An 11,473-nucleotide genomic window follows, 5' to 3' on the forward strand; every position below is an offset into this window, starting at 1 on the left:
CTTCTGGATGACACCAAGAAGCTTAATTGTATAACACAAAGTTTTTTGATACCTCAAATATGACTTTTTGAAACATCCAGTGTGACATTTTCCCCCCAGAAAAAAAAGTGATTTTCCAGTATGGAAACCTGACAAAGATAGGTAGACAAATCAGTATTTCTCTAATCAGTCCTCGGGTATTCAGGAAGTTTGTTCCACAGATTTAAAGTGGATCCTTTGACACGCAGGCAGCCGGTGTAACGTGCTTCACCCTCTTTGTTTTGATGAGGACTCTGGATGAGCTGCAGCTGTCTGACAAATCATTTACTGAGACCTGTAAACACACTGTTGCAATAATCCACCTTGCCGAAAAAACAGGTTTCTCTGAATTCTGCTTTGTCAGATAGTGTGATAATATAATTTAAGCAGATGCACAATATATTTGTGATGTTGTTCTGCAATGACTTCAGGATAATCATTCAAAGGGAAGTTAATATTTAATGATGAAAATGTTTTTTGATGATTTACTTGATTAACACAAAAAACTGAGGAATGAATTACATAAAAATGCCAGATTTAGCAACTATGATTCAGTTCAATTTTTTTTCTATTGCCAAATACAAATATAGTCTTTTCAATCTCCTTTGATCTCCTTCATGAGGTGCCTTTCCCAGCCGCTTTCTATGGGACATTTCTTTTGCAGTTTTTTAGGATTTATTAGGAAATGGTTTGCCGTTAACGTCCCAAAATGTAATCGATTGGTCCTTGGATGATGAAAAAATCACCCCTGAACATTTTATGCAATTCGGGTTAATAGTTTTTCGACAAGTTGGTAAAATACATGCACACAAACCAATAAACAAATAAATGAATAAATAAATACACGTAGATGAAAACATAACTTTCTCTTTCATTGGCAAAGGTAACAATAATAATAATAATGATAATGATAATAATGTATGTCGTATAAACACTTTTATATCTGCTTGATTTCGAATTTTATTCAATTATAAAAATTTTCATTTGTTGTTATTGTATTGACCGTGACGTTATATCCGCTTCGCCTACATTTCCCAGCATGCACCGCTCCCTCAGCCCCGTCCATATTGCCTTCACCTAAACGCGCTGGCTGAACGGCTCGTGCCTCCACTGAAATGTAAGTAGACAAACAATAATATCTAAACAAAGCTTTACATTCTTACACATGTTGGAGGGAATCTGTGCATTAAATAAAATCCTTGGAAGAGTTTCCGACTGCTATAAATCGGGAGAAATTGAAAGGGCCGGTAGTGCAGACATACATCTCTGCTTTGGGAGATTTGGTGCGTCGGATCTGTTGTTTTTTTTTTTTTTTTTTTCCTCTCCTCTGTCACAGCGACAAATTACATGCACGAATACCCTGAAATATTTTAAACGATGGCCGGTTATTTCACAGTTCTCACAGCTTCGACACAGACGAAGGGGATCCCTCTCCCTCCCCGTGTTTTCTTTGTAATCCTGGTTTATTCTGCCCACGAAGAATAGCTGATTCCCTTTGGTAGCTAGTTAGCCTGTTAGCTTTAGCGCGGGGGTCTTTTTAAAAAAAAATATATATTATTAACGACTGCTAATAAAAAAATCTATACTAAAGTTGATTTAATCAGTTATCGCCTTCCGAGCACAGGCCGTGTAACTGATGTAAAACCCGAGCTGAAATGAACATATGTGAGCTGGATTAGCCGTAGCATGTAGGCTGTGTTTATTGACATGGATTTATGAGTGCGGTGTACATTATTATAGCCGGAATCTAATCTGTGAATCCCAAAAACACCAAGTTCTTCATTGTCTCCACATTGTATGGAAATAGAGAAAATGTTTGTAATCTAAAAAGCTACACAGTGTGGGTTAATCTGGATCACCACCACTTTCCACCCCTCATCTCTCACATGTGATCTCCAGAATATAATCTCCAAGATGTGTGTGTGTGTATATTACAATCAGATTTACTTCATTAACCCATCTCCAGTTCTGAGAGGTTATAGATGTATCAGAGGCAGATATTCAGGCCACTGAGGGTCAAACCGGTGGTCATCTGGAAGGTATTTTGGTTTGGAACTGCTGTAAGGTCGAGACCCAAACACCAGACCACCAGGCTGAAAAGAGTCACTATAACACTAAAGGCATGAGCAGTCCTGGAACTTCTTACTGGCACGAGAAGCTAGGAACTAGTCTGATTTTAATCAATCAATCTGGTCCAGTTAGCCCAAAGGATTTTACTCCCAAGAATTTGTGGTAGCTGCGAATGACATGATTTGAAACTTGAGACTTAACCACAATCCCTCAAAAACCTCCACCGGCCAGATTGAAACCACCCAAGAACCATTCAGAACTACTATATGTAGTAAACTTTAACAGCCTAAGCCAATAGCTGTTTGAAAACAATGTAAATACAGTTAGAAAATAAAAAGACTGAATTAAGTTTTAAATAATAGGTGCAAAGTCGGTTAGAATGAGTTAGAAACTTGCGTAAAATATGACCAAAAAAGCAGGTCAAGACTAGGCTTAAGACATTCCCAAAAATATTTGACAAATGCCAGTCTGAAAGCAGCCGATCTACCAGATAACGTGACCAAAAACAGACGAAGATGAGTGTAGGTCTCATTAGAAACCTGTGGAAACTCAGTCCAGAAGTGAAAACTTGATACGATTAGTCAGAATTCCCATCAGAATCTTGCCAAAATCAGTTGGAGACCACTAAAGCAACAACGGCCAGAATATAAAACTAAACGCAGTCCAGAAAGCGATCTGAACCAAAGCCATAATGTCCTGAAACCAGACTTGAACAAAGACGAGCTGGAGTCCAGCCAGAATCCAGTCCTCAAACCATACGTCGAATGTGATGCGGGACAGATTTATGGTGCAAATCTGTGCTTCACGAAACAGTTTTACAGTTATAAACTACGTGGCGGCAGTGATAAACTGATATAGATATATATATATAGTTATGCTCAGATTTATATAAAGCAGGATGGGGACAAGAATGCTGCTCATGATTTGTTGCCCTTTAAGCTTTATTAACAGGAGCTGTGACACACACACACACACACACACACATACACACACACACACACACACACACACACACACACACACACATTCACATTTCCGTCCAGGGTCCACATTCACTGGATGTGGTCGTGAAATAATAGCACAGTAACCTTTAGATACCAACAACTTTTAACATTTCACTTCTTCTTATTGTAATAAGAAATACACGCTCACTTCAAACATGATTGCAGTTAATGAGTTTTTTTTTTTTTTTAAATTGCCACAATCAAATCAGATGAGGTGGACTTGTTAACGTCCTGGATGACACTTCACCCCTCATCCAGGTGGCTTCTTTATTTTCTTAACATCTTTGAGCCAGATTAAATCTTTGGTCAACATGTTCGACAATTTTGTTCCGAAAGAAAATGTTAGCTGCATATATTAAAGTGATGACGTTTGTGTAAATTACTGCAAAATCACATCGCAGTCATGTTGCATTATTGTCGTTTGTTCATTTTGGCTTCAGAATAAATAATGGTCCTGTTACCAGGCTATAGATTAAGATCCCAAATGTACTTTTTATATATAAACTATGAATAAATTGGGTGTCATTTGTTATTGACTCTATTAATAAGTAGATTTCTATGTTAAAAAAAAAAAAAAAGCTTTACATTTCAGGTTTAGAAACTCTCTTACAATCCAAGTTTTGAGGTGAATAACAAATGATCACATCAGAATATATATTCTGCTGTATTTGCAGTCTGCCTTTTATTTATTGTTTTGATTGACCTGGCGAAAATATCAGCCGAAGTGGTGCCCACGTTCATTTGATAGAAAAATAACTCATTGGTACAAACATGATTTAAAAGACCATTTCAAAATGAAACATTAAAATACAGGGTTTCTTTTTTTTCTGCTCTCGCCACCTCCTGTCTGGAGTTCATAATGTTCACTTTCATCAACTGTTTCATGTTTTGTTTGTTTGGCTTTAACGTTTTTCACAGTTTATGAAAGTGTACATTGATCGAGGTCAATTTAGAGAAATTCACCGGACGGAAGTTAATTCATTGAGTCAATTATGGCAGATCCAATTAATTTCAGTCATTTAAATTGTTTTGAATCAATATAAAGTGGTTTTAATCAAGTGGATTGACATTATGCCCCAAATTCCACTGATACTTTTCATCTAGAAAAGGAGTTTACACCTGTAGCAAAAACTCTATTATTCAGTTTCCTATTCTCTATTATTATCGCCTGCATCCACTTTTCTCTATTTTTTTTTTCTTTTTTGAATTCATTAAATCTCTCTGGTCGCTTGTAATCAGTCCGCTGGAGCAATGCACCATATATAAATGTACATTAACTTGCACTGAATGAACCATAGAATGTGTCTCCAACTTCAGGACAAATTAAAATCCAATACGTGTTTTTTTGTTTGTTTGTTTTTTAACTAATGGCTTCAAATGTGTCTAAATAAACACAATATATTTTGCAAGCGATGATTGAATATCAATTAGCCAAGACTTTTCTTTGACTAGTTTTTCTTTAACGCATACACAAACTTACAATCTGCGCATTTCAGTCGGGCTCTGCAGCGCACGGCCTTCGTGTATCGTGTCCGTATGGAGTATAAATTATGCTTAACGGCATTTAAAAAGTACTCGCATCACTACCTAGCTGAAGGTTCTTACCCGTACTTTAAAAAAGGTTTTGGTGCATCCCGAGTGTAAATTATATTTTTCTCATGTGTTTTTTTTGCAAATGAACGTGAATATTATAGCATATTTAGTTAGATCCCAGATTTTTTTTTGTTTCTAATGGTTGAGGTTGAAGGTTTTTAAAGTCGCCTGATGTTTGTTCAGAGAGAGCTAATGCCGTTGCTAATAAGATCCCACTCGCTCGTCTTTGTTGCAGTGTTGCAGCGATGACGCAGACGGTTCAGACCAACGGGGTGCAGCCCCTCAGCAAGACCTGGGAGCTGAGCCTGTACGAGCTGCAGAGGACCCCACAGGTAACGCGCCACGCCGCCTCGGGCCGGAAGAACATGGCGCCCCTCGCCCCGTCGTCTCTTTGTGTTCTGTGTGTCTTGAGTGCTGACCTGCCGCCGCCGCCTCCTCACGCAGGAGGCCATAACGGACGGGCTGGAGATCGCCGTGTCGCCCCGGTCCCTCCACAGCGAGCTCATGTGCCCCATCTGCCTGGACATGCTGAAGAACACGATGACCACCAAAGAATGTCTGCACCGCTTCTGCGCCGATTGTATCATCACAGCTCTGAGATCCGGGTGAGTGTGGAAGTCAGGGGGGGGCGTGTGTGTGTTGGTGGGAGCGTGTGTGTGTCCACCAGTGTTTAGCTCCGATGTAATTCTGCGTCCATTCAGAGATCGGATGTTTTCTATTATTTCTATTTTTTCTTCTCTATTTAAAACGAGGGTCAGATGAAGCACTACACCAGGAATATTCAGTTAGCAGTCCAGAACCAACCCTGGAGCGGTCCAACCTGTGGTCCGGCCAGAGAGCAACCCCTTTCTTAAAAGAACATGAAATTCCAGAAATTCCCACATTATTTCATTGAAAATGACGAAATGGTCATCTGGTTCTCTGAGCTCCTCCGCGTCTTTACTTCATAGATGTCTTGTTGAATTGGTTAGATTTCTACCTCCTGCAGATATCGCAGGTGTTTGTTAGTGATTGCTTTTTTTTTTTTTTTTTTTTTTTTTTTTTTTTTTTGAAAGTGGATTTTAAGATGTCAGACTAATTTTTCCATCTTTTCTTCGTCACCAAAAAGCTGTTTTCATGATTTTCCACAAAATAAAATTTGCCTGGAGCCACAAAACATTAAATTATGGGAAATTAATAAAAATCATCTGAAAAATAAAACTGCTTTACATACAGCTGTAATTTAGATATACTGTATTCTATTTAAGCTCTTGTAGCCATTTTTAGTGATTATTTTTTTTTTTTCATGGTTTATCCCACATTTTATGGATCTTTGCTATTTTAGCTGCTTTTTCTATTTATCTGTTTGCAGCTGCTGCATGCGTCCTAATTTTTAGAACTTATACATTATACCCTTTTTTTCTCCTTTCATGTTTTTCCTTTTTTCCATTCTGTTTATTTTTTCCCCATCTTTTCTGTTTTCCATTGTTTGTTTTTTCCTTTTTATTTTCCTTTTCATGCAAATAAAAATCTGAAGTCGCCAGTTAATTCATTTTAGTTCCATAATTTTTCCTGTATTTGAAGTTTTCTTTTTTGTTTAGCTATTTTATCCTCTTTTTTTTTTTTTTTTTTTTAGCTGTTTATAGCTGGAGATTAGATCATCTTTGAAAATCAATGTTACATGCAAATAAAAAGAAAATGAAAAACAAAATGTTTATTTACACAAAAGCTGCTCCAGAGAGGTTGAACAGCCACATGTGACTCCGGAGCTGCATTGATGATGATGTGCACAGTTTAAAAAAACAAAACAAACCAAAAAAAACCCTACATGATTCTTCGTCTTTGCAGAAACAAAGAGTGTCCCACCTGTCGCAAGAAGCTCGTGTCCAAACGGTCGCTGCGCCCAGACCCTAATTTCGATGCTCTCATAAGTAAGTAAAAAGGAAGAAATGTGATGAATCAGCACTTAAAGAATCCGTTTCAACTCCCCGGGTGTCTCAATTTAGCAGGTTAAAGTGTCACGGTTTGAATCCGCTGTTTGGTAATGATGTTCTATGATGATGCAGAAAGACACAGCCGCATTGCGTTTGATTCCAGGTAAGATTTATCCCAGCCGCGACGAGTACGAAGCCCACCAGGAGAGAGTTCTGGCCCGCATCAGCAAACACAACAACCAGCAAGCGTTGTCCCACAGCATAGAAGAAGGGCTGAAGATACAGGCTATGACCAGGTGAGCTGCGGCACTTCGGCCGCGTTAAATACAAACTAACCAATCCCACCGACACAATGGATTTCCTTTTGTTTTTGTCAGACTGCAGCGCGGCAAGAGACACACGGTGGAGAACGGCAGCGGCGCCGAGGACAACGGAGACTCCTCCCACTGTAGCAACGCCTCCGTCCACAGCAACCAGGTATTTATTCACAACCTCTTCATGTCACTTCCAGCTGGGAATAAGCGTCCATTCCGTGTGGACGTCAAGTTTCCCTTGTTTCAATGATTTTGAATGCATGTGGTGGACTTGCAGGAGGCCGGTCCGAGCATCAAGCGCACCAAGACGAGCGACGACAGCGGTTTAGACATGGACAACGCGGCCGAGAACGGCGGCGGGGACTCCGTGATCGACGGCGGCGCCAGCGAAATAGAGCTGGTGTTTCGGCCGCATCCCACCCTGATGGAGAAGGACGACGGCCACAACAGGTAAACGCGCCCGAGACGCACAAGGTCCAGTCGCGTGGAGCTCTGCTCACCTTTTACTGTCTCCCCCCCCCTTCATCGCCACGCAGCGTGGAGTTCGTCCCTCGCTACATCAAGACGTCCGGGAACGCCACAGTGGACCACCTGTCCAAGTACCTGGCTGTGCGGCTGGCGCTGGAGGAGCTGAGAAGAAACGCCGAGGCCAGTCCCGTCAACGTGGAGGCAGCGTCGGAGAAACAGTACACCATCTACATCCCCACTGCTGGAAACCAGTTCACTGTGAGTACAAACGCCTCCCGCGGGGTCGGGCCCAACCCCTCGTTAGTCGGGACGGGTGCCGACCGAAGTGAGTGTCGATTCACAAAAAATCCAACGGTACCATGTTTCGGTACCTAAACGTGTCCTTGAGACTGTGAAGGAGTGGAAGAATAGGCGATTTTTCCGAGGTGGACTTGAATGCAGCATTGTGGCAATCATTGGCTCAGTGGTAGAGTTGGTCGTCCAATAACCGGAGGGTTGGCGGTTCGAATTCCACTCCATCAATGTCATTGGTCAAGGCACTTTACCCGCATTGCCTTGTATGAATGTTGGCTGTGAATGAATGATGTTCTCTGTGCGGGCTTTGAGTCGGCTTGAAAAAAAGCGCCATATAAATCCCAGCGAGGGTAATGACGTCGTTTGCTGCAGCAGTGAACGGAGCAATGCAGCGCTCAAAGGGACAGCACCACTTTTCACACAATGTTTCCAGAGGAAAGAGGAAGAGTAGGAGGTGGAGCTTGGTTTTAATTTGTGCATTAATAAGAAAAACACCACTGTATTAGTAGTTCAGTGTTCAGTGTGATGTTACAATACAAATAGTTGGATGTTGTTTTGATATATTTCTTAAATACGTTTACATATTGAGAATTTAATATGTTAAATTGACATTTCTTTTTAGATTTTATTAACACGCAAATTAACATTTAATACCACATAAACACACACAAAAGTACCTAAAATTGGTACTGCTGAGTACCTGTATCGGTACCATGTCAATACAAATGTGAAAGGTACCCATCCATACTCGTCATCCCGACTCGCGAAGTCATCCATCCGTTTTTTTCCTCAGAGGAGTTTATTGGCCTGTAGTCGCTTGTGTTTGTTGGATTCCGGTTGTGACGGAGTGAAACTGAACGATTGCGATTGTGTCCACAGGTCCTGAACGGGTCCTTCTCTCTGGAGCTGGTCAGTGAAAAGTACTGGAAGGTCAACAAGCCCATGGAGCTCTACTTTGCCCCGACTAAAGAGCACAAGTAGACTCGTCTCAGACACACATACACACACATACACACACACACACACGCACACACACACCCTGTCACCAGTAGGAAGTGAAGTGATGGACTTGGTTACAACTCCGCACACGAACAAGAGGAGAGTGTGCGTCTGAAGGAGATGAGCGGGGGTTTTTCCCCAAACCCTCAAAAGGACTCTTGTAAAAAGCAAAAAAAATAACTGTGTTTTATATACTCTGTATCTTCCTGTGTCTCTTTCTATCTTTTCCTCAGTAGAAGGTAGCAGGTCAGTGCAGCAGCGGCGGGCTCGCTCCGCGGCCTCCCGAGCTCTGGGAGTCGGACGTCGCGGGCGATCTGAAGCTTCGGAGAGCAGCTGCGCTCCAGCTGTGCAACGCATGTGGCGAACTGGAAACCAGTTCGAGAGAATCTGGTGGCTGCTGCACTGATCTGTTGTAGGAACAAACTGTTCTCTAATATCTGTGGCTGCTCTCTATGGCTCGTCCTTTTATAAATGTCTTTTTGTAACATGAGAGGAAGCCGTGTATGTGTGTGTGTATGTGGGGGGCGGGGGGGTGAGAATGTGTGTATGATTGGACGGTACCTCGAAATGCCCCGCAGAGACGGACCCACCATGACAGTATTTCACCTCTTACCGATGAAGGGCGTCCATCTTGAACAGCGGTTGTTTGAAGGTGCAGCAGGAAACGCGTAGATTGCAGTCGTGAGCCATCTTTCAGTATTGTTGGTTTTTTCATTTTTATTTTTTTTTGGTACTTCAATGAGAATGACTCTATACACCACCCGATGGTCTAAAGTGGTATTACTTGATGGGATTAGTTGTGGCCACACCTTAATTAAAAGACAATTATTTGGTCAATAAATACGACGCTGTTGCTTAAAAAAATTTATGTTTTAGTTAACGTTAAAGTGGCTTTATGTTCAATAAATGTAGGAGTTTCGAAATGACGCTAATGCGTAGCTGCGCCGTAGCCGTTCTCTATAAGTCGACCTAATCATGAGTTAAATGGGTCGAGAGGAGTTTCTTTAATTGCAATAGATTTTAACACAAAGTGAAGCTGGAATATGAGGTGAAAGTGCTGCCACCTTGTGGCGATGATCATCCTGCAGACAAGACTTCACAAAAAATGGCTGACATATTTTTTTATTTAGAGTGTGAAATCCTTAAAGCTTAATCTTTGTTGACAAAGTGGGTGGAGATTGTTGCTTATACCGCAACAAGCCACCAGGGGGAGGTCTTCACATTTACTTTTGTCACTCAACATTATAGTGACTACGCTCTCTTGTGGCTTCACACGACTTGAACGCAACGCATATATGTCTGGTTATTAGTTTACAGGTTGTCTGTGGGTAGTTGTTTTTTTTTCTTTTTCTTGTACCACTAGATGGTGTATTGAGTCACGTTGTAAATGTCCATACTGATGGATGGAACACTTGTGCTTTTCAGTGAAACTCGACTCATAATGCGAACGTCGAGCCACTAAATCCTGACCTACTGCACCTTTTTAAACAAAAGCAGATGCGAACGGAGGCGTGTGAATGTTCCTGATTAAACACTCCAGAGAACCGAAGTGGCTTTCGAGCTTTCACAGGTGAAACCAATGCAGACGAACACTAACGGCGGAGGACTGCACAAACGGAAGAGGACTGTCCGTGGGAGCTGATAGTCAAGTGTGTTCACAGCACAACGTCGTCACATTCCTCGAGTAAAGTTCAGGAAGAACACGTGGTCGGTAGGGGCCCAAACACAGAACCCGGTGGAACTCCCGGGGTTAACTTTAGTCCAGGCTGAAGAGCTGGTTGGTTTCACAGACTCATTCGAACCTCCTTCAGTCACAGCTACTCTCCTGTCTCATCCGGTACCAGTGTGAGTGTGTATTACCTGTATACTGCATTTTTCTGTTTGGACAATAAATCTGAATTTGTGTGATCAACATGGAGCACGCTGCGCCTGCTTTCTGTCTCATTGAGCCGCTATTTATTTCACCGTTTTCGAAGAGTAAATACAATCTGAGAATGAAGCGCCTGAAATCCTCATCAAATAACCCGATTCCTTCAAATAATGGAGTAATTTGGGTAATTTTTAATGTAAAAAATCCATTGTAATGTGACAGTATTGTTTAAAATAGGTATAGGATAAGTGCTCTTCCTGTTGTTAGTGCTAATATAAAAGCAATTGTTTAATCCAACCGCTCTAATCACTTGCAGGATTTTGTTGCTGAGCCTTTTTATCTTGACATCCTGTATTGATTTATTGAGCCCGAGTCACTTAAAGCCACCAGGGGGAAGTTAAAATCTGGTGAATAAAACCAAACCTCCTTACAAATGGGAAGGAAGAAAAGCAGCCACAGATGATTAGGATCTCCACTTTAGGCTGTCAGCTTAATACTCGGACAAAGTAGTCCTGGTAAAGATTGGCAGGTAATAGTTCAGTAATTGACTTGTTAGATTATTGTTAGATTATTTTCTAATATTCTGTCACTACATTATTGGCTCAAGTGTCCGTGAGCAAGACATGGAACCCCAAACAGCTCCCAATAGATGGATTAAACACCAGATGTGTGTGTGTGTGAATGTGATGAAGCGATTTGGGGATTACGTAAGTGGCGGAAAAGCAGTAAAATGAAATCTCTTTACCATTATTGGCTTTATTACAGTTAAAATTGTCACAATTATTATGGTATTGGCAGATTTTACATAAATAGTCATGATTAAATTATTAGGGCGACAAAAAAATTAATTGTTTTGAAAGAATCCCACCATGTTCGTGTGGATTTTTAGCCTTTAAAAGCTTTTCTTGCCCGTGAGAATCAGGTCAGACA

At 41.2% G+C, this 11,473-nt stretch overlaps 1 protein-coding gene across 2 annotated transcripts; it reads left to right on the top strand.

Moving 5' to 3' along the window:
• Window positions 1–1,072: 1,072 nt before the first annotated feature.
• Window positions 1,073–10,599, top strand: rnf2 (ring finger protein 2). Of its 2 annotated transcripts, XR_013936356.1 has the most exons (10): window positions 1,076–1,135; window positions 4,921–5,017; window positions 5,130–5,290; window positions 6,513–6,595; window positions 6,762–6,894; window positions 6,976–7,075; window positions 7,190–7,362; window positions 7,449–7,638; window positions 8,554–10,243; window positions 10,464–10,598. XR_013936356.1 is itself a non-coding variant. In XM_080488603.1 (9 exons), exons 2-9 carry the CDS (start codon window positions 4,931–4,933, stop codon window positions 8,653–8,655), a joined length of 1,029 nt encoding a protein of 342 aa, XP_080344729.1. In that variant the 5' UTR covers window positions 1,073–1,135; window positions 4,921–4,930; the 3' UTR covers window positions 8,656–10,599. The 2 variants fall into 2 exon arrangements, 1 of the variants encoding a protein (XP_080344729.1); XM_080488603.1 differs by having other exon boundaries at window positions 1,073–1,135; window positions 8,554–10,599.
• The last annotated feature ends 874 nt before the right edge of the window (window positions 10,600–11,473 follow it).

This window comes from Lipophrys pholis (assembly GCF_963383615.2).
Source record: "Lipophrys pholis genome assembly, chromosome: 1".
Classification (NCBI taxonomy): domain Eukaryota; kingdom Metazoa; phylum Chordata; class Actinopteri; order Blenniiformes; family Blenniidae; genus Lipophrys; species Lipophrys pholis.

Bases quoted from the DNA above. Each gene is read 5' to 3' on its own strand.
- rnf2 (XM_080488603.1), top strand. From the start codon at position 4,931: ATGACGCAGACGGTTCAGACCAACGGGGTGCAGCCCCTCAGCAAGACC. The intron at 6,596-6,761 runs GTAAGTAAAAAG...GTTTGATTCCAG, and splicing joins TAATTTCGATGCTCTCATAA to GTAAGATTTATCCCAGCCGC. The intron at 7,639-8,553 runs GTGAGTACAAAC...TTGTGTCCACAG, and splicing joins CTGCTGGAAACCAGTTCACT to GTCCTGAACGGGTCCTTCTC.